Source organism: Cimex lectularius, unplaced genomic scaffold, assembly GCF_000648675.2.
Source record: "Cimex lectularius strain Harlan isolate CLEC.00 unplaced genomic scaffold, Clec_2.1 scaffold74, whole genome shotgun sequence".
Lineage (NCBI taxonomy): Eukaryota > Metazoa > Arthropoda > Insecta > Hemiptera > Cimicidae > Cimex > Cimex lectularius.
Window position 1 is genome coordinate 581503 of NW_019392795.1, and position 23498 is coordinate 605000.

The following is a 23498-nucleotide window of genomic DNA, read 5'->3' on the forward strand; positions in this document are numbered from 1 at the left end:
CACAATCTGATGTGGTATCCGATTACATTATACTCGAGGCGAAAAGAGTTCGACATTGATCAGAAACGACAAAAACAGTAAAATAGAAGTTTCTCCTAAACCCAATTTTATTTTAAGCAATTAAACGAATTCTAATTTCACGTAGAAGTCGAATGGGCGGAGATTTCATTAACGGTCAAAACCGCAAAAAGTCCAAAGCAGGTCTGAGGTTGAAAATTAAGCTGTAAAAGTCCCCCATGAAACTCCCCAAAGATGGAAATCTGCCCTTTTCGTTCTATTTTTCTTGTAAATCTTCTGGGGAGGGGATAAAATAAGAAAAACCTCTTTGAAAATAAACTTTTTAAAACAATTGGACGAAAGGAAATGAGACAGAGTTCGGTATAATACAACTGTTTTGTGTTTTTTCTTGAACCTTGCAACTTTTCAACCATTTGAATGAATGATGTAAAAAATATTTCATCAGATAGAATATCTAGTAAAATAAAAATATGACAATGTTTTTGAAGCACGAAATGAAAAGTTTCGAAAGAAAAATTGCCAAACAGGAAAAAGCCATTAGTTACTGTAAAAATAGATATATGAATCATCCCATTTGTGCTCATTATACAAGTGAGACAAGGGTTCATACTTCATAGTTTGTTGAATGGAGCACCCTTCTGGTCGTGACGTCGACCAGAAAGTCGTCTGGTGGTGACTTCACTACATTTTTTTTACTTGCGGATTCCTTTTGACTTATCATCCTGGCTAATTGGACGTGTTTGTATTTAGGTTTTATCTTCATTTTTTTAAAGTGAAAGTATGCTTTTTAGGTCAGGTAAATGTAGGTTAAGTCGGAGGGCATTGGGAGGAAGCTCTCCTTTCCTGTCTGCGACGACGAGTTTCCCACTTTCACGAACTCCAAACTTCCATAACTATCTTTCCATTCATGCTTTACATCTTTTTTCAAAAATTTGATTTTTTGCTATTTAAAAAAACAATCGCTTTGGAGAAATGGGCAAAGGAATTTATTACATTTATCGCAGGAATATATATATATAAAATAAATACATGAATATAAATATAATTTTCCTTGAGTTATTTTAATTTGATTGAATAAACGAAATCAGTTTTTGTTTTTTAGACAATCAAACAAAACGTCAACTTTTAACCGTTATAATTTAAAAAAAGAACAAAAAATGAAATCACAGTTATATTTTTAAGAAAGTAAAACCTCATCTTTCCAGGCGACTTCGAACCCGCAAATAGAACGGATGTCGGTAATTAACATTAAGCTACAACAGAGGAACCTGTTTCATTTGCTCCGGGCGATTTCTATCCGTCAAGCTTCCACTCGACTGTTGTTTTTTCTTTACTTTATGGGACAACTAGCAAATTTTTCCTCGATTTCTCTCCTCGCGAGAAAGCCGACGCGACTCGGGGGAATCGTCCGCGGATCATGATCGAATTCGTTGGACGGTGAATGCGAGAATTGGAAGTGGATCGGAGGGATGCAGCGAAAACTGCGAAAGCAGAGGTGAAAGTAGATCTATTCCTCATCCGCCGGAAAGCAACATCAGCGATTCTTTTCATTCATTTTTGGCTGTAGAAAATACACAAGCCATTGTATCCGAACACTTGAATCGTCTATTCTGTTTTAAACTGAAGAATATAGGATATATATATATATATATATATACAAATATATGTTCTGAACAAATATTTTTGTACATAGACGCATTGCCTATACAAATATATACTGCCAAATAATAACTACTAATCGCAGAATAGAGCAAATATTATCTTTGACTATAAGCTAAACATAGTTCGGAATATATGAATGGACATAATTATCATGCATAAGCTATGTCTTTATGCTAAATTTTCTGAAACTAAATCTAAATGTATGCCATTTTGTTAAGTGTTTCTCTAATAATGCTACACATCAGGGCAAAAATTGTGTATTTCCCCCAGGCTTCCTTTGATATTACCAATGTTCACCAGTTTAGCTTTGAATATGAATATTTACGTTGAAAATGTTAAAGCAAACTTTCAGGATAAGGATTAAGGCTTATCCAACTTATAAAATGTCAAACAAATAAGAATTACAAGCCTTTGTAAATAAACTGTGCTCTTCCTTTTCTATCACAATCGATTGTAAAACAAGTTTGTTCTCATGATGGGCAAAGTTTAAAGAGCGCGTTGGGAAGGTGACTTGATTAGAGGAAACGTCTACGCCTCCACCCATTGTTCACGGCAACGCCTATGTTTCAGAGCGTTTCACAATCCGAAAGACATGCATCAGCGATAATAGAAGAGATAATGTCCAAAGGGTTGGATATTTCGTGTCATTCGTAAGTTTCAGCGGAAAAGTGCTCCAGACGTTGGCATAAGCCGAACAAAGCTGGTATTCCTTTTGGGTTCATTTGTATTCAAATGATGACCGGCCGATGGTAACAATGCCTCTTGTTCCTGACTAATCTCCCTGGAATCTTCTTCGGTTTGGGACAAATGCATAGCGGTCCCCATTGTACCAAAGGCCTCGGTGTTGAGAATTTGCCTTGGGTGACACACTTTTACCTAATTCCCAGCCCGAGAAGTAGCACGTCGAAAGTGCCGACTGTGTCACAAGAAGTGAAAAGTCCGTCGGGCGACAAAAAAACAAGACTCGAGCCTGCACATGTTTTTCTTTTCACTGAAAATATTCCATAAAAAGTAATCGAGGATATTCTGTATCGGCAATTCTCTGTAGTAGTTCTGCTCTTTAAATTCAAGGACTCATTTACTCAATCGTCTGTAAAGATATAAATTTTAATATATCTCTGCCCTGAGATCATTAAAACCAGCCATGATAATACCTCTTGAGACAACTCTCAAAAACTACTTAAGTAATGATTTATGGTAATTATGTTTATGAGCACTAGAAAAAGCTTGATAACTGAAACAAGGCGTGGTAGGTCGTCACTACCTAAAAATAAAAAATAAAAAAGAGATTTTAAATTACAATCCTTCCCTGACAGTTTAGTATAAACACTTTACGACCAAAAGAAGTACACTAACACATGTTTAAAAAATCAAGTATGGGGTTTAGAAGAATAGATTTCACCTATATTGAAAAATCAATTTCCAAAGGAAAAACAAGATCGAGTCGGCTACTATGGATATTGTGAGATTTCCTCATGTGTTCTGCGGAATGATAAACCTATTGTTTAACTGCTACCTATCATCTTGGTCTGTCTATCCTGCTTTTATTGGTTCGGACGCGTTTCGGTATTTCGCTATATTTAGTGTTAATGGAATCTGACAATAGAACGCGATCGAACCAACAAAAATTAGGGAGGATAGGCAGACCAAGATGATAAGTAACTTCAAACAATACGCTAACCATCCCTAAAATATGCAATAATTATTTTGTCGTGTTTTTCTTTGTACAAGCCACCATTATTTGTTGGTTATGTGAACCCGATTTATTTATTGGTCGGATTAGCTCCCTAAAATATATTATTCAATTACGTAACGTGTTATAATAATAACAGCAAAATACCAGAAAAAGAGTTGTTTTTCATCTAACCAATAAATAAATTATTTTATCTCATTTAAATAATAAACAGCGAATTGTTAGTTGTTGCTAAATAATGCTTGTAACAGTAAATTGCGAAATAAACTAATTTTATTTGTAAGCCAAAGTGAAATTAACTCATAAATGGGAATATTGTGAACAGAAAAACGAGCTTAATAAGTTAATTTACATTTCACAATATTTACACTACGCATGTGAAAAAATTGGTTAATTATAACATTCACATAAAAAAAGTACGATTACCTTTACAAAGTTTATTTTTTAAGTGACAATTATTTCTTCAATTATGATATAAATTTTTCTTAATAGGCCACGTGTTGATTAAAGCATAGTTCAAAATCATCATCAAACAGTAAACCAACATTGTACAGAATTTCATACAATTTGGTCAAGGTGTTCCCAAGATAGTGGTACAGAAAGGGGCCAATTTTCCAATTAGATAAGGTCAAGGTAGTGGCGTTTTTTAAAGATTTACTTTAAAAAAATTATATAGTTCAATAACATTTAAAATGTATAATACGTCTGACCTAAATGACTAGCGTTCAATGTCCTTTAAAACTTTCGAATAATGAAGAAAGTGTTTGCGGCATTAATGGAAAAGACGGGTTTCTTATAAGCACAGCTGCATCAAATATACAACGTTTTGAAAAGGAAGTGTTTCTTTAGTTTCAGAAGACTTTAGACTTTCGTTTCTAAATAACTGAAGCAGAGAAAACTTTGCATTTTATACTTAGAAAGTCCCCCGTGTTCAAGAAGGTTGCACCTCACACTGGTAACCTACTAAAAAGGAAAAAACGCGCCTTATGCTAATGGAATAACAGGCGTGAAATTCTCCGTCTTTATCGTTTATCCACTCGTAGATTGTGAGCATGACGGAAGGCGGTGTTTTTCTTCCATTGAAGTCATGGGGTGTTCTTCCAATCCGGTCGTGGCTTGTTTAACACAGTCGCAGACGGGTTGTCCTTGCAGATAGAAGTTCTGCCTGCCCCTATTATTTCAGCTAGCCGTTTTATAGGCCGTCCGACCGAGATAAAATTTTGATATGATTTTTACTTTTTTTCTCACTTTGTCAAAAAGTGAGTCAAAAACTGGGCGGCACCAACCGAATAAGAGTGACATAGCGAGAGGGATGTACACATTATGATGTGGCGGACGTGACTTAAACCCAAAGTGGGCTAATCTTCATGTTTGACACGTCATAAAATACGTGTGGAGAGAAGTAATTTCAATTGAAAGAAACTATTAGTATTAATATTTTGCACGTATCGTGAAAACCAAATATTGAATAATCATGTAGTGCCAATATTTAGATAAACATTTACAATAATGATTTTTTTAAATGTAAATTGTTGTAAATCCTTCAAGCCATTGGATTGGTCAGAAAGTTGTTTTTTCTCATGTCCAACGTCAAGGGCCGATAAACTTAGAAACCACGTTTGTTTATGTATTAATTAATTATCTTGACATAAGCTGTTTATGTAATAGTTAATTATAAACAATTAATGTGTTTATGTAAAGCACTTGCAATTTTAGTTTCATATTATTCTTATTGAGATAATTAATCAATGTAAGCAATAAAACTTTGTTCCTTAGTACGGTTTTATTTTTGAAATAGCAAACTTATGTCAAATAAAACTTACTATGCGTTTCGGTATTAGGTAGGACACAATTGACACAATAACACATTGGCCAACTACTGATATTAAAGGTATTGAATTAAATCTAGTCTGGCAATCAATACCATTCAGAATATGCTGACCAGGACAACCAAAAATAAGTCTTTATTTTTCACAAAAACAAAAGTCACAATTCTACAGAAATATACCTCTCTTCGAAGTTAACGAGACAGAATTTCCGATATGACTTTTTGTATTTACTGTGCGAGGATTTTATTCGAGATTAAGAAACGGAAGGATAAAATTGGATTGTGCAGAAGTGTTCTGCAGCGACCATGGGAAAAGCCAAAAAAGGACATGTGCATTTGGTGGGATTGCATATTATTTTGGTGAGGAGGCAAAAATTGTTGCACGTGGGCTAAAACCCACCACGCCATTTTCATAGTACAAAGCAGCTTAAGACTGCTTATCTGCTCCTGCAAATGCAAGATTATAAAACTAAAAACAACTTAGAAATCGATGAGCTAAAACACCATTAAAGTTTCAAATTATAACACGACATCGTTTGAAAGATGGCGTTCTTATAGATTTGAATTAATGTTTGATTAGTATTTATGCATATTAAGGATAGGAAGCCTAAGAAATTAAGCTGACAACTTTTAAAAATTAAAAAACAATCACGCTGTACAATCGTAGTTTTCAAGGGAGAGTGGGATGTTTCTGCTGGAGTGAGTCAAGGCAAACTGGATGACAAGACTTAAAAGATATAAATGTCCTCCCTACCTTCCAAAATTACTTTTAATAACACAAGAAAAACCAGTGTAACATGTCATTCCTTCTTTGTACAATATATTATTTAAAAAAACACGTATTTACGTTTACATCTGCTACTTTTCTGTGACAAATAGTATGAATTTTGCTGACGTCCTGCCATGACTACAAACTCGTGCACAAGAATTTCAATGTCATCGGTAGCGTAAAAGAAGGCCGAGTTCTACGTTTTAAAGTTCCCTGCTTGTTTTTCCCTTCCGATCGGAATTCTTTAATAAATTAAATTCTCAGCAATCCTCCAGGTCCGGAGGAAGTATAACATTTCTTTGCGAGAGACGTTTCATACGGCAAGAAATTAAGTATTTTTTGGCCTTCCAGCCTAGAGTCTGTAGCTTGATTTCTTAACACAAATTTAAAAAACCGCATCTACTTACTGATCAAACCACGAGCACTGAACAAGATGATCGAAAACAACCAATATAACGTTGTTCTATAGTGGAGGAAAGACAATCTTTAAGAAACATTTTCTATTTGTTATTCTTGAGCCACTACTGAATATTCAAAAAACGATCAAGCAACAGCCTCATCGCTCCGCAAAAATAATTCTCATAAAATATTAGTTTTTGATATCGTTGAGTATAGTATCGGCCTTCAATGATAAACAATAAAGCTAGAAGATCAGGGGTGAAGCTATGGAGGTAAAAAACTTGTTTTCTGATGTCGAGCTTTCGGTTGTATTTTACGCCTTTAGAGCCCTGACTATTTAATTGGGAGCAATTTTTTGCAAATAGAGCCGAAAGCTCATAACAACATCAGAAAACAAGTTTGTTTATTTACCTTCAAGGCTTCATCCCTGATCTAGCTTTATTATTACTTGTTGATGATTACCATAGTTAATGGTAGGTTGGAATGTTATTTCTCGTATCCAATCTTTATATGGTTTCTGTTTGAAGTTGAAACACATCTGGCAAACATTATTAGGCAAACTATGATGAAATGAAACGACCAAATACATGTCCTCAATGTTTCTTTAATATTTGGTTAAAGTCTAATAGACAGCGCAACAGCGAGTTTAGCGGACCAGGATGAACGGAAACGTTAAAAAGGAAATTTCACAAAATATTGATCATTGATGATTCACCATAGTGAGTGGTGCGTTACGTTGTTATTTCTCTATACAATATATAGTATCTGATGTAAGTCAAAATTTGAATGACGGCCAGAAACCGCGTGATGGAACAGGATGATCAGAAACGACAAAACTACATGTTCATTTCGTAAACAAAACACGTAACTGAGTATTTCCTACCTCAGAATTTAATAGTGCTTTCCAACATTGATGATTATTTTACTTATAGTATTTTTTTTTTATTGATAGGATATGCAGAAACAGCGAAGATAGGCAATCAAAGATGATCGGAAACGACCACATGTCCATCACCCCACCATATTCAGCTATTGTTCGTATTCAATCTATTTCTAAGGTATTTGGTCAAAGTCGAAACGTTTCTGATAGGCAGAAGAACAACGAGTTGAAGCGGACCAGGATGATCGGCAACGACCAAGATACAAATTATTATTAACTAATAATTAATTTTGTTCCTACCAGCCCAAGGGTTTAGTTAGCAAAAATATAGCTTAAACTATGTGTGCATATTAAAAAACAACGATTTTCAAAATTTTCAAGACAAGTAAGTTAATATATTCATGAAGATAATGCTGATGAATATTTATATAAACTTTCAAATAATTAATCTTTTTATGTAAGGGTTTGATTGAAATGAAAAAGATTAATTAACAGAAAGAAGTAATTTGGTCAATAGACCACTAAATAAAATGGATTTATATGAACGTTGAAATTACTCTACGAGCTGTAAACTGAAAATGTGGAGACACTTGTGAAAAGTAAATTAGGTAGGTGTATATCCGGACGTTTTCGCGTGGAAAGACTTATTTGCATGGCTGCTACAGGGTCAGAATGTGCCTTGGAATCCTAATCATTCTTGGAGTAGTACCAAAAACACAGACTTGGCCTTAGTGGTGGAAGCCGCAGAAATGAATCCAAAAATGAAAAAAATTTATATTAACATAAAATAGTCGATAAATTGTAACGGCTGAAGGGGGCGAGAAGGGGCGCGAGGCGTCTGTAGATGTGTCCCGTTAGTCCCCTTTCTCCCTCCGGAAAGTGACCACTAGGTGAATAAACCGGCGTTGCCAAGTCGCTGGAGAGGCTGGTTTCTGGCACTGGGACTGGCATTTCCACCTAAACTGGCCTCCGAGGCTAACACGCACTACGGTCTCACCAACTTGTTTACCTCTTCCCAGCCCCGCCGTACCGGAGTCTCGTTTGAAGGGCCGGCATCTGAACAACAAACAACTCCTTCAAAGAAACACGGCCTTTAAAGACGAACGAATAGTCCAAAATCCAGAAAACTTAAGAATAAGAGAAAAAATTACTTAGCATAAGCTCTACTTTCCAATATTGCAATAATTAACTTTTTTTATACAGAAATATAGGTTTTCAGATGGTAACTTACATTTTCATTTGCGGGTTCATCAAGTCAATTCGACTTTATTAAAAACGGTGAAAACCATTTGAAAATAGGTTCAGAAAACCATTTTCACATTTTTCATGTATTTGTATAATTTAAACAATGTTTATAAATCCCAGGCCCTGAAGATGATCTAAATAAAGATCGAAAGGTTGGCACAATATAGAAAATGTTTTTCTAAATCTACATATACCCAAGACCGAATCTCGCGATATCCAAATAATCATTTGAAAATAGGTTCAGAAAAAATAACACGATGAATCAGAAACTGACAAAAAAACTTCACCTTAGTTTTTGCGTCAAAAATTAATTTTTGATTAGTTTTTAGTTGGCTGAACTAACTCCATAAACCCATAACCATTTATTTGAATTTTAAAGATAATTAGTTAATTGCTTTAAATTAAGTGATAGAAAAACTATCAAAAAATGAAATAATGTTATTTCATAATACAACAATAAACAATACAATAAATGTTCTATGTTTCTGCCTTCATTTGCAATACAATACACTATTGATAGATAATACAATAATATTTTAACAAGTTAAATCTCGAAATTTTTGCATAATAATTGATAGAGATTCAATCATAGTATACACATGGGCACTCTCAACACAATTAGGCAGAAAACAAACACTCTGAGCCCTGAGATGATAAAGATCGAACGTTGGCGCAATAAAGAAAATATTTTTCTGAAACCTACACACCAGACCGCATCTCACGATTTCCGAATAATCATTGTACACAATACAATTAAGGTTTTCAGTTGAGATAAAAAAGTCATCGGCACGAGCGGGATTCGAACCCACGATATTCGGCTTGATACACCGCTGCTCTACCACTTGAGCTATCGTGACCTCGATCCACTCGGACATCAACTTCCCATCTCAACCGCACCTTTTGAATTTTCCCTCCTTTTTGCCATTTTTCAAATGTCGTGTAATCAATTTGATTCTCAGCGACAAATGAAATGGCCACGGAGAGCTTTAGTGAAGGTATACTTCATTTTAAACTTATTCAATTCACTAGTTTCGTGGTCCACTTGACCAATTAATATATTACAATTAATTAAGGTTTTCAGTTGAGATAAAAAAGTCAATGGCACGAGCGGGATTTATTTGTCCCCTAATGTACTTTGGATTGTTTAAAAAACGTAATTATAATGTTTAAAGTAGGGCCTTATGGGGGAAAAGTTCGTATTAATTTGATGAATCCGGAAATGAAAATGCAGCTTACCATATGAAAATCAAAAATTTCATTCTTCAATTTTTTTAAGAAATTGAAGAAAAAAACTGTAATTATTGCAATATTTGGACAGTGCTTGTGCTGAAATAATCTGTTTATTTTTATTGATTTATTTTTTTAATTGAGTAGGTTTTGAAAAAACCGCGGGGGACACTTAGTAAGTTGACTCCCTGGATATAGTACATACCTAGCACTCTATAACACATACATATGAACATATTAGCATCACATATTTATGAACAATCGTTTCACTAGCTGTTAGTTTATATTTGTCCAAAAAAAAATTTACATTACAAAGGTAACAATATTCTTGTTTTTCAAAGAATTATCAAGAATTCGAGAATTTTAATTGCTTTATCGCCGAGATAATAAAACTGAGATAATAAATTGAACGGAGTCACGTTCGAAACAAACACTACTAAATAAGAAAAACCGAATAGGAAGGCGTTTTAATAAATATTACAAACACGCCCTTGTTTTATTGCCAAATGATTAATTAGTAATTAGATAATTGCAGTTAAAAATTATGCATACATGTAAAAAGTAGAAAAACTTAAACAATCAAAGGCTCAAAACTAACATTAAACAAATAATTAAGACGTTACTAAATTTCGACCTGATTTTACTTATTCTAGCAATCATCAATATAGACAATTCACTGTTCAAATCAATTATATCATAGACGAATTCAACAATACACATTTTTTTAATATAGAAAGATTGTGGCATTATTTTTTTAACAGTTAATTTTATCGTGAAATAACTTCGTCCGACAAGTTTCTCAATGCATAATTTTTTTAGTTCTATACGAGTTTACATACACTCAGCTGAGCATTAAGTCAAAGGGGAAATGTAATTGGTCAACTCTATAAATCATACTAGACTAATTATGACAGATGAGTATCATATTTTTTGTGTTTTTGCCTACGTCAATACATGTCGACAGCGTCCCCTTTATCCTGAGTGATGATGCCATCAATATGCAGAATAAATAACAGAAGATAGCACTGAATAATGCTAGTTGAAACTGATGCAATAGTTCATTCTTAACTATGTTCTTACGGAAATCCATGAATTTGATAGTAAGATAATAAAATTTGGTAGTAAGATAAATAAAACTTTACATTGTTATATTTTCGAGAGTTGGCAGGACCCTTGTTCAATTCGTTAGCGCTCTAGATTTGGACACGGGGGATACAATCAAATCAACATATTTCATTCAAATAGGAAATATAATTGGTCTGGCCTATTTATGACAAACGAATAATTCCGCAGGTAAAATTGGTTTCAACTGGATTAGAACTGGCTGTATTATTTATCGGTATCAAGATGATGGAAGGCTGTATCGGTGAAAGATTGATGCCGGTTTGTTCCAGAGATTGACAAAGGGTATCCGCAATCATCCGCTTGATTATGGATGCCTCGCCGTGGAGCATATTGATGAAATATTTAAAAAGAAGAAAGATCAATTGTCAATTTACAACTTTAACGCGAGATCTTTCAAAAAATATCACTCCTTTGCTTAGCCCAAAAGAAACCTATTCAATATATTTAATGCAACTGGCTGGCATTTCCAGGTTTCATAATTGGTAAACCTTGAGAAAATTGACCAAGGAAAAGGGAATTGAGCAGAAGATGCGACGGGGTGAATTTAATTTTCTCCGGGGCGCATCCAACATCCAAACCTCAGATTTCTAATTTCCGCCGATGGACGACATTTGGTGATTTCTGTACCTGAGACAAATTGCAAACAATTCTAGCTACCCACAACCATAGTATCCTACAATCAGTATTTATTAATAGTTATAACCATCGTTTTCTCTTAGTATAAACAAAATTGAATATTTTCGTTCTTGAAAATCTTTTAACAATCTGTTATGGTGGGAAAAATCTTAACTGCCAACACGTCCAAAAAAGAAAGCAAACACTAATATGAAAAGAAACCACTTCCTTCCGGGTTTCTAAACGATCGGGCATACAATGATTAATCGATTAGGGAGCCGATGGGAGCTGCCGTCGTTAAGGGAAATCAAAGGCGACTGTTTTCCCATGAAGGGGTAAAAGCTAAAGACGTGTTATCTTCAACCAAATGAAGTTCACACTTGCTGAACCTACACTTGCGCCCTATCTTCCCAACCTGACTTATCAGCCAGGAACATATCGAGGAGAAACGCTTAACTCACGGGTTGAGAAACGGTGTAATAAACTTCTCAACGTTATAATATTAATAAATTGATTTATCATTGGATCCAAGACAAAAGGAACTCTGTGAAAGCACAGAAGAAGGATTAGGTTTATTATGTTAGAATATTTTTAATCCTCCGAATTTGTATAGAGTGTAGGGAAAAAAGGATGATCTAATGATAATCTACTTTTATAACTAACTGTAATTAGGTAAGAAGTTAAAGGTTCATCAAATAAGATCCAGACATTCTGAAAGGTCAAAAATTCTTCATCAAAAAAGGCTAACTGCTGTTTCCAAAAGTCTAATTATGCCATTGAAAGTTGTATAAACAGACAAGCAGATTCTGTACAGAATAAGAATCCTTGTACTTATTCTATAAAGACTCAGACAGAAAGAAGTATGAAACGGGTTTTTTTTTTAAACAAAACCAAAATTGAAACTTTTTAATACTACTAATAATTGGGCCCACTTGGGCCTTACCAGAAGAGCGAATCTGCAGGCACCATTAAGCCTATAAGTCTGCAACCAACCCACCATGTATTCAAATCTCACTCGCGATAGCCATGGACTATCATTATCATCATTGTTAACGTAGGAAATAAAAACATGTGTGCAGTGGTATGTTTAATTTTTGTTTTTGTCGGGCAAGGATTCCTTTCCTTTTTACTCAGGAAACACGTAAAACTATCCTTAAATAGTTGTTTTAGATTCTTCATTTACTAAAAGTTGGTACGGCTGCTTGCGTCGTTGAAATTGTTCATATTTGTTAACCGATGAGACAGGATATATTCATTTATTAGCGCCTACTTGTTTTTTTAATGTTTATTTGCGTTTTTTGCCACTTTAGTTGTATTTATGTCACTATCTTTCAGTTTTTGTTCAATTTCAAAGTACGACACAGAAGGAGGATATGGAAGGGAGCTGGAAAAAGGAATTGCCTTAAAACGATTGGTCCGAAGCAATACCAGGCACATAGATAAAAGGAGAAAAAGTCTCTGCGTCCGCAAATCGAAAGGGGAAAAAATCAAAGGGAAAAAACGTATAATACTAGAGCTAGAAGGCCGACGAAAGACCACGTTTGTCAGCCACCAAAAAAGAAAAAAAAACACAATAGATTGGTTTCTGTCGTCTTTTTAGACAGCATCAGAAGCCCCATTATTTACTGAGAGCTTGAGAACGCTAGAGAAATCAGTTTGAAAGACAGTTCACATAATAAAAAGATTAATTCAAAATAAATCTATTAAAGTTAATTACCTAGGTTTAAAATTCAATAAAAACAAAAAATCATGTTAAACTTTTTTAAAAATCCAACCGCTTATTAATCTTGCCTAAATGAAGGAATGAAGGGTTCCTTTCTGTACCGCCTCTGGATATTTCCTCCAAAAATAGACTTGGCAAATAGTCTAAAAAGGGGCGCAAGGTTGTTAATCGACATGATAAAGTCTAAGCATAAAACCATTTTTCTCAATAGGTCAGAATGTGCATTTTTTGAAATAAAATCAAACTAGACCGAACACATTTCAATTCAAGTAATGACTTCTCCGACCCTGTGTAAGCCAGGCTAATCATACAGCCAATTACGAAAACCCATTGAAACATCTGCCATGAAATAACTCGTGGGAAGCTGTTATTCACGAAAGTTCAAGTACCAATTGGTCATTTTCAGGTCCAAAAGTGAAAATGGTATACAGTATTATATTGTGTGTATATATGCGCGCGCGTGTGTGTGCGTGTGTATTAATGAAATATATGTTGACCTTAAAATAGAACCAAACGCAGGATTTTTCTACAGACGATGTTAACAATTATGTTCATAGTAAAACACTTTTGCTGCCATTGCGGCCATTATTAAGTCGTTCTGTTCTAAATGATTGTGACATTTTTGTTGATTAATACTGTTTTGGAAAGCGAAAAATGTTAGTAGCTATGTACTGTGAAAAGGTTTTATACGGAAGAAAAAGAACTTCTAAAAGGCAGGTGAAAGGACAAAAGATGAAGTTTAAACTGAAATCAGGGTTATCCAATTTAAAAGTGTTCTTTGTATCTAATATAATGGTAATTTTCAATTTTTAAACATTTTAATAGTTTACACATAACTTTAAAAAATTAATACCTACCTATATATAAACATCCAATCTACGTTCTGTTACTAAATCATCCTTTCATTGATTACATTAATTTTCAGACACTTTCCCTGCAATTTTGACCATTTCGACCTCGTCCTTACTGATAGTAAGTTGACGATTAACGCTTCTTTATTTCGGAAAGCGACCACAACTTGGTCGGGGTAAAGTTGTATAGGAAAGTGTTTTTATAAGAAAACTTAAGAACTTATGGGATGCAACACGAAGGACCAGGTCAGTGTTAACCGAAAATAATTCAACGTATAAATCAAAACTGCAGAATTTAAGTTATAAATACACTGATTATGACATGGGACTTGCATCAAGTTTACAATGTATTACGAATCATCTCTTTATTGATAAAATTTAATTTTAGACATTTTATTGCGATTGTGGTTATTTTGAATATACCCTTACTGTAGGTATATTGTAATGAAATAATTTAATAAACATTGCTAATTAATGTTGTTTCGGAAAATGAAAATGCTCGTTAGGCTGTATGGCGAGAGGGTTTTACATAGAAGGTTAAGAACTTCTGGATGGACGAAGGAAAATAATCCAGTGTATCTTATTGGAAAGTGTTGACTATATCTCGGATGTGCTAAGTTTCAACAATGCAAAATATAATTTTTTATACAATGCAAAATATATTTTATATTCAAACAAAGTATTTCTTTGCATTGTATAAATTCACTTATCCACATCCTAAATGTATTTGTTAAATGTAAATATTGTTTGTAAATCCCAGGCCCTTAAGATGATCTCAATAAAAGATCGAAACGTTGGCACGATAAAGAAAATGTTTTTCTGAAACCTACATCACTCCCGACCGCATCTCACGATATCTGAATAACTATCGATTAACGGTCACTAATCTCTACACATATATACGTAAGATAATTAATAATAGCTAAAACGTCTATTATCAAAAAAAATGACTCAATATTATCACCGCAATTTAAATAATTTTGACTTCATTCTTAATTCTGGTAATATAGACAAATTGTTGCTGATTTATGCTGTTTCATTTCGGAAATTGAAGTAATAGTAAAGTTGTACAACTATATCCCCTTCTTTGGAACAATAACTCCTGAAAGGGAGATAGGAGGACAGATTTTAAGCAGAAAACAAAGATTTTAATTTTCCAAAACCTTTGATTAATTATGTCAAACAGACAATACTAAAACGCCTATTATAAAAACGAAAAATATCGTAAGTCAAAAATGGAACGATGTTTTTTCCATGGTTGGTCTGTTCGTCTATATACTTCAACAATTGAACAGCACATTTGGTTATAGCTATTGTTGATAGATGATGTTTTATGTATGGATATAAGGCTGTAAACAAGTAATATTGCTTTCTCTTCTGGAAGACTGACTTCTGGAAAGAACGGCTACGAACAAGAGAAAGATTAAATAATAATTCAGGGTATATTCGAAAGAGTTTAACCTTTTTCTCTGATCTATTTTCGTTTTATTAAATCATTGCTTTGATTGTCAAATAAATAATGTATAAAAAGCCTATTTTTATGCTATAAAAAACAACAGCCCAACTTCTAAAACCAGGGTTTTACCAATGTATGCCTCTAATTAGTTTCCATTAACTCAACGGTGACAAGCAACCAGGTGTTCTGCGGTAATCCCTCCTGTTATAAATTTCCCTATAAATTCACTCCGGGTGCCAGTGGCCCATGAAATATCGTCCGAGAACGACCCAGGCGAATCCGGCAAATGTAAAGAATCCGCGGACGGTGCGTTGACCCACATGGAGAACGCTGGGAGCTATTGTCCTTCGGACAATGGCCCTCGAGGGTAAATAGTCCACAACCGATTAAAAAGTAATATTTTTTGTTCCATAAAAACCCCTATGGATGGATTCCTTTATCTATTTACATTTTTTTTAACTTTAATTAAAAACCTATGTCTCCGGACACGGCTTTTGTCATAAGGGCCTTTTATTATAGGACCAGGAGGCCGAAATTTTAATTAAATTCCCTATTTCAATTATACTTCCAAATATCAGAGTTAATAAATTCTAGTGGTTGTAACGAACAAACCTCATATAAACTTCCCATCTCGTACTGAGAGCTTTTAAAAGGGCTAAACTTTAATTGACCAAGTACGATAAAAGGTAGAAACAAACATGGCCACTTTTTACGAGATATGAAACGTATAAACTAGGAGAAATAAACATAATATCTTTTATTTGTTGGAGAAGTCATACATATTTGGTAACTCAATAACTTGGCTTGTGATGACGTCAGGCAGCCCTTCAATACTCTCCTTGATCTTTTGAATAGAGGTCCTGTTATTCTCTTTTCTTTTCAAATAAACACTTCACGTATAAATAGATATAATTGTCCTAGCAAAAGCTGTTTGGCCTAAGCTATCTCACGTTATCTCAAATTTACTCAACACAGTACATATGAACGTTGTTCTGAGATAATGAAATTCCCGCTGTGCGACGGTATAGAAACGTTCCTAGTAACATTGTTAAGTAGATTTTAAAAAATTGTTGAAATAACAAAGCATAACGTCATCGCAAGAACATTAAGAAAAAATGAAAAAAATAATTATTCAATTGATTATAGAATAATAAAATTAAAATTAAATGCTGCCTTTAAACTATAAACCGTGCACGAGATTTATCTGTCCTTTATGAGAAAATGTATTATTAAATTATACTAAAATGTGGTTAAAAAAAAACCTTTGCTACATACATAATATACATGGAAAACTGAACAAATTGAAGAATCGTCAAACAATACACAATTCCACTCATTAAAAAAGTATTTTTAAAAACCAAAGGCTAATTAAATATATAAATGCACAATAAAAAATATGCAATAAGTAAAAAGTGTATATAAGTTAAACAAAATTCTGGAAAAGATTTATCCCCGTTGAAATAAAGTACCTTTTAAAGTATTTTTCCAGGCGAAATTGAAAATTTAACTATTCACCTTTCTTGAAAATGGGACAATTTGACAAAATATCATTTGTATAATAGCAGACTATATACCAGAACAATGTGCAAAAAGATTGCATCGCTTACCGTAAATAAGCAAATAAACTCGACCAAGTTCAGTAGGACAAAGCTGAATTAATACAGTAAAAGGTTATCGGTGTGAATCGATATCCTTCAATTTGAATGGAAGGATGAAAACACGGAGATGTGTTTGGATGTGTAGGAGGAAAACACGAGGAAAGTACCGTAAAGAAACCGTCTTTCAGCGTTGGGTGTTACACTTGGGACTTATTGCCTCAATTTCTCCTGGATCGCGTGTCCAGGATACAAAGTAAGCTGCAATACAACTTTTGACCTTTTTACAGTAAAAATCAGACAAAGCATAGCTTCAGTTCTTAATCAAAAACCATCAACAATGATAAACGCCCCCATATATCAACAATTTACGACAAATGGCCAATACTTTCATTTTAATTTTAAGTAGGGATGTTAGATAACAATTGTTTATAAGGAAAAAACAATATATATCTGTAATTAATCATTTCAAAAATGAGATAGAATTGTTTAAAAGTAGAGTTATAACGCGGAAGAGTATGAGAATGACACATAAATAACAAAAGCATGATGAAAGACACTATTTGTTTTCAAAACATTCCTACGTAATCACTGGACATAGGAACAATCAAATGTACAAGTTAAAACAATGAGAAATAATAATCTGATCTTTCTATTTTTATATGTATTATAACTTTTATAAAACACTTGACTATCTCCAGAACGAAATCCTAATGATATTGATTAGGCGAACCTTTCTGGAAGAAGTTGAAGGCAAGACACACCCTTGGATCAAATGGGCCAAAATGAAAAGGAACCGATTGTTCCAATGTCCGTAGCGAACCACCTGTTGCCATTTCCCACACACTCCCTATTGTTCTTGTTCCATGAATGAACACTCCTGACCACGGTCCGTGTCTTCCACCTTTCCACTTTGTACAATTTCCCTTATCGATCTTTTATTTACCATTTTCCCAGATCCGTTCCGCCCTACTGTGCACGATAATGACACTCCGATGACAACAAATTGGCGTTTCTTTGTTGAATCGTCCTCCCCTGCCGATAATATGAAAGCTGTAATTTCTTAGTGAGGTTTACAATTATGAGCCTTTTTATGTTCGTTAAACATACTTATATGTACCTATTTATGTATATATGCAGAGAGAGAGAGAGAGAGAGAGAGAGAGAGAGAGAGAGAGAGATAGAAAGAGAGAGAGAGAAAGAGAGAAAGTGGTTTAGAGTGTGTGTGTGTGTGTGTGTGTCACGTTGAGTATGGGTCTTTCCACATTAGAAGTGTAGTTATCGACCAATAATTCACTTACGAACACTCTGGACCACGGTATGGTATTTAGTTAGAAGAAAGCAAATTTAATTGCTAATGCCAAGCTTTCGATGTCCTTAAGAAAGTCGAAAGCTTGGCATTAACAACTAAATTTATTTTCTTCTTCTGCAAGACCATACCTTCATCCAGTGTTCGTTTGATGAGTATGTTAATAAGAAAATGTTTGATGCGAGTTGGATAAAATAAATCAATTTTTATCTCGCCTTTTTCTTTTTGTAGGGCCAGACATTTCGTTTGCAATCCAACTTAAACAGCCCAATCATTTAAGAAAAAACTGATAAATATTGTAAAATCTTTTATCTCTAGGCTAATAAACCTTTTCACGTTCCAATATAACATTTCATTCGTATAAAAATTCGGCTAATAATATTAAATGGACATTCTATTGGATCAATAGCTGCAGACTGGACGTAGATATGGAATGCTGAAAATGTAATTACATTAAGGGTCCGTCCCAACTGTCAAGAGTTCAGGGTCTGTTCCAACCCATTCAGGGGAAATAAATATTGGACCTGAGTTCTTTTACAGATAAGTTTCTTGGAAAGAAATAAAAAGCTTTCACGCCGCCCAAACGACGCGCCTAGCCTATAAATTATCGACACTGGGGACGATAAACGAAGATAGAGATAAGAATATACTTTAAGCCGTCAAAGTTTTAAAGCGGCGACAGTTTGAAAACTGTTATGAAAATATGTAAACAAAACATTTCGGGGTGATAAACAGCCGGAACTACCGTGACTCTTGAGTAAACCGTGTTAAAAATGGACATAAATCTTTTATCATTTTCATTTATTTTCAAAGATGAACTGTCCATGGCCAAATAGCTTAAAAAAATACCGACCTCGCAATAAAGTAAGACAACAGAAAATAATTTTTCAAATAAGTTAGAACAGGACTTCCAGTACAAATTAAATTATATTCGTAAGTAATATGTATTCATAGTATCAGGCAACGAAGAGTTTCAAAAGATGGTGGCTCATTGAACTCACAACAAATGCATGCCAACCTAAAGCTTATCAACAGGTTAGACCTCTCACTTACCAAATCTACGATAGAACGGATCTGAAAATCACCAGAAATTTTTAACAAGCGCTTAATGAAAAAAGGCTATTTTATGTGGTGGAAACTTTCAATAAAGTATAGTAATAAGTAATCATTTTAAAAAAATGAGTTCTCTAAGCCAAAGTAGACCTTTATGCTGACTGATATACCGGAATTAACCATGAGAGATACTCGGATTTCCAATTTATCCGGGATATTTAGTGTTGTGGCCAGTCATATACGTGATTTCTCTTAACAGTCTATCAGAAAAGAAGGAAAAAAACCAATGTCACACGGCAATCATCACTGTTTGGAACACCTAGCTGAATATGTAAAGGTCATTAGTTTGAAATGGATATGTGGACAAAAAAACCATACCAACCCCAACAGGTTTAGAGTTATGTCACGTGGCAAAATTCCTCGGTATGGCGTTAGCACGAAAAGCTCAACAATCCAATTTAGGGGGTTCTCAACTAAACTAAATAATTATCTGTCACATAGTTCTGCAAATGAGCGAAATCAGCTAATTATTATTTCTGATTCAGAATGCAAATACACTCGTAATGAATTTCCTTTTCCTGAAAGCAATCTTCTTTTTTATTTTCTGTTCCTAAAGCCCACGTGGCATCTAACAAAGTATCGTAAAAAGTCGATTAATGAAACTATTGATTGCTATGTTAAGACAGACGCAACAACTTCCTGAATTCAAAAATGGACCGCAATACCACTCCAACTTCACCAACAAGAAGAACAACGAACAAATCCTAATTGTTTATTTGTTGTATGCCGAGTACCAACAAAGTATGAAGTTAGTTGGAAAATATAATTCATTAGAATGAACTCAACAGTCATGTTCGTGTAAATTGATCAGCACTTACTCGTTCTACTGGGTTTATCTACTCTCTCATGTGTTTAGTTGTCACCCAAACATGGTTCAGCTTACGCCATCTTTAGTGAGGTAGAAGGGTAGACACCCAGTAGAATGAGCAGTGCCCATCAGTGTAACATTTGTTTACAGACTTGCAGACTAACAATCACCAACGTTGATCATGTTTAGGGTAAACAGCCTGAAAGGGAGCTTCTTCTTTATCAACAGAAAAGAATTCAAATGTGGCAATCAACAACAAAAGCAACAAAGAAAATAAAGATCTCCACAAAGAAAACTATTTAAGTTGATAATCTTGATTGTTTTGACCAAAAACAGCATAGCTACGTTCATAGGTTAGAGTGTAAACATTTTCTTCCCACCCAAGTGTAAGGGACATATGTGTTTAAATCATGTTTCATTTAAAATAAATAATAGATATGCTAGTAATGTAATACAAACAGTTATAGTATTGATTAAGATCTTATCTCGAATAAAATATTATACAATGGTAAATTGAAAATTCCTCTCCATCCAATACTATTTATTTTCTGCACGATGGGCCTTTTATAAAACTGATTATGCATGTAGAAGATGAAATCTAAAGGAAAAGACTATTTAAATGATAACGATCGAATCAGTGACGGTTATTATTTTTAATACAGCCTACATTCAACTACCATTTCGTCGTCAATTAGAGAAATGGAGCCCGGTTTTTAGGTGTAGAGACGGTCTAGTTTTAACTACTAGACATCTGAGAACAGTAATAAAAATGCCAAACGCCAAGTATAATGAAGCCGTATGACTTAATGAGAAATGGCTTTTTTTAAACCTCTAAGCTCTACTTTGAATTATGTGGAGCAGGTAGACCTTGCATACCTTCACGTTTTTACACCGGCTCAGTTTTATTAAAAATAGTTAAAATTCAATTTTTCTAGTAATAAACATAGTTGATAGGGATGGGAATTCTAATTTAAATCAATCAAAAACATCGTACTGCTAATAATTTAAAGATAGAATAAATGTGAAAAATAAAGTTATAAGAAGATAGAAACAATTACTACAAATTGACGGATCAAAACTGAAAATCAGTCGAATATATTTCCACATTCTTACTAAATAATCTGCAAACTAGAAGTAGGACGCGAGGTAGAAGTTGACGTGGCAAATTTGAAAATGCCCAACTCGCTCCTGAATTAATTTCCGCTATTTTTGATTTACGGCAACTGGAAGGAAGACGATAAGTGATATCTCCTTTGACTTCAGGCGAAGATAAAGGAGGCTCAAAGCTTCGACGCTTCCTAGAGTTCCTATCGCACCTGTTCCCAGCACAATCCCAGTGGAGGGTGTAAGAAAACCAATTTTGCAACTAGTGCATTGACAACTTAAAGTTTACAATTGAAAATTCAGTTTAATCCAACAGGAAATCTTTTGGAACACCTCAGTCCCGTGTCAAAAGCAAGCAAACCTTGAACAGGATGATTGAAATATTCATATCTTTTATATCAATATTTACCTAAGCTGAGAGGAAACTCATATTCACGCGAAATTATAAAGCTATAGCTGACATTCTCTTATTCTGTCAGACTGTTAAACTGACTGGGAAAAAACCACAATAGAGAAAATCTTACAAAGAGAGTAGAATTATAAATCTACTTTAAATTACCTACAACAGGTGAACAAATATTTTTTACAAGATCGTCTAATTTTAATTCAATTGATCGCAACCGTATATGGTTTAAACACTTCACCCCTACTGGTTCTGGGTTGTTCTTATTGCATTCTTTCCACACAACCACACAATTTTCAAGTCAACTGACTGATTATTCGTTTTAACGGCAAAAGGTTATCTCTTGGTAGAGGGGATGAAAGGTCTAAACTAGTTTTACGGGATTAACTGCACCCTTAAGAACATTGAGCTTAATCGCTTACTTGATTTGGTTCCGAAAGTTCAAACAGGTCGAGTCTGTTCGCGTTCCATTGGGCGATGACACTCCGGAGAGCTTCCCTTTCCTCGTTCCTCCGAACGACCATTGCCATTTCTTGATTCATCTTTCCTCTCTGTAAAACAAAAACAAAATAATATTAATATTTCATTACAGATAGAAAAATTATCGAGAGTATTATTAAAAACATCAAGTGTTAAGTTTCATATAGTGAAAATGGCATACTGCAGTTCTATGACTACAGTTGGGGGCCAGTGGGTATAAATAAATATTAAATCCTCTAAAAATATAGTCATACGTCAAAGTTTATACTTTCCCCTATGATGTCCGTCATGTTTCTGCTTAATATCTGAATGGTTTTTGCATCGGAAGGGGGCTAAGTCAGGTGCCCTAACGAAGGGACACGGTAGAACGGCCACCCCTTGGGAAAATAGTCTCTCACAACCAAAACCATGTTAACTCCCCTTTTCTAATCTAAAGATGGGAAAAATGCCACCCTCCCCGCACAAGCTGACGGATTTCTCTTATATAATTCCGAAATCGAAGAGAATTTCGTTAAAAGCCTTAACTTCTCTCAAAACCCATGTAGGACTCCGATTGAAATTCACGACGCTCCGACGGTTCTAATGTTCGAAACGGACTTCACACGTGAAAGCAATTGCGAAGGACCTCTTGTTATTCCTATGAGGACCTTTTCGAAGAATGCTATCGCGCATCGAAAGGGGGAAAGGAAAATACATACATCGGGGCCGTTCGGACGTGCGGGCACTCGTAGGGTTTACACCGTTAAACGGCCACCATATCCGTTTCGTGTGTTACACATGTATATGAAGAAATCACAGGACGTGTCTCAGAAAGCATGAGGGCTATTTAAAACTGGAATATTACGAGAAATTTTTAAAGAGCGTAATTCCTATAAACGGAAACAACACAATATGTTAATATTGTCGATGATCTCACTCGATTCTTCGAAGTGTTAGTCAGACAACAAGATAACGCTCTGAGATTAATTGAGACTATCAAGTACATTAATTAGGTAATGTTACTTTTAAAGAAGTAGCAAAAACTTCTGCTCTTATTATTTTTTGCTAGCTATCTCTTTTCTTTGAATAAACTAAATTGATAGAGTGACATCGAAATGTATTTCTCAATTAACTGGGACTTTAATACGGTTTTACACTTTTATACAATTACGACTGAGAACGTCAATTACATAAATTAACTAACTTGCTATCCCTT

General features: G+C 34.4%; 1 protein-coding gene across 3 annotated transcripts in view; it reads right to left on the reverse strand.

Moving 5' to 3' along the window:
* The window catches only part of LOC106667540 (afadin), a 163204-nt gene that overhangs the window by 120539 nt on the left and 19167 nt on the right, over positions 1–23498 (reverse strand). For all 3 annotated transcript variants that reach the window (XM_014395543.2, XM_014395544.2, XM_014395542.2), the window contains exon 2: positions 22246–22374. In XM_014395543.2, coding sequence (XP_014251029.1) covers positions 22246–22365 — 120 coding nt within the window. In that variant the 5' untranslated portion in view covers positions 22366–22374. The remainder of the gene's footprint in view (positions 1–22245; positions 22375–23498) is intronic.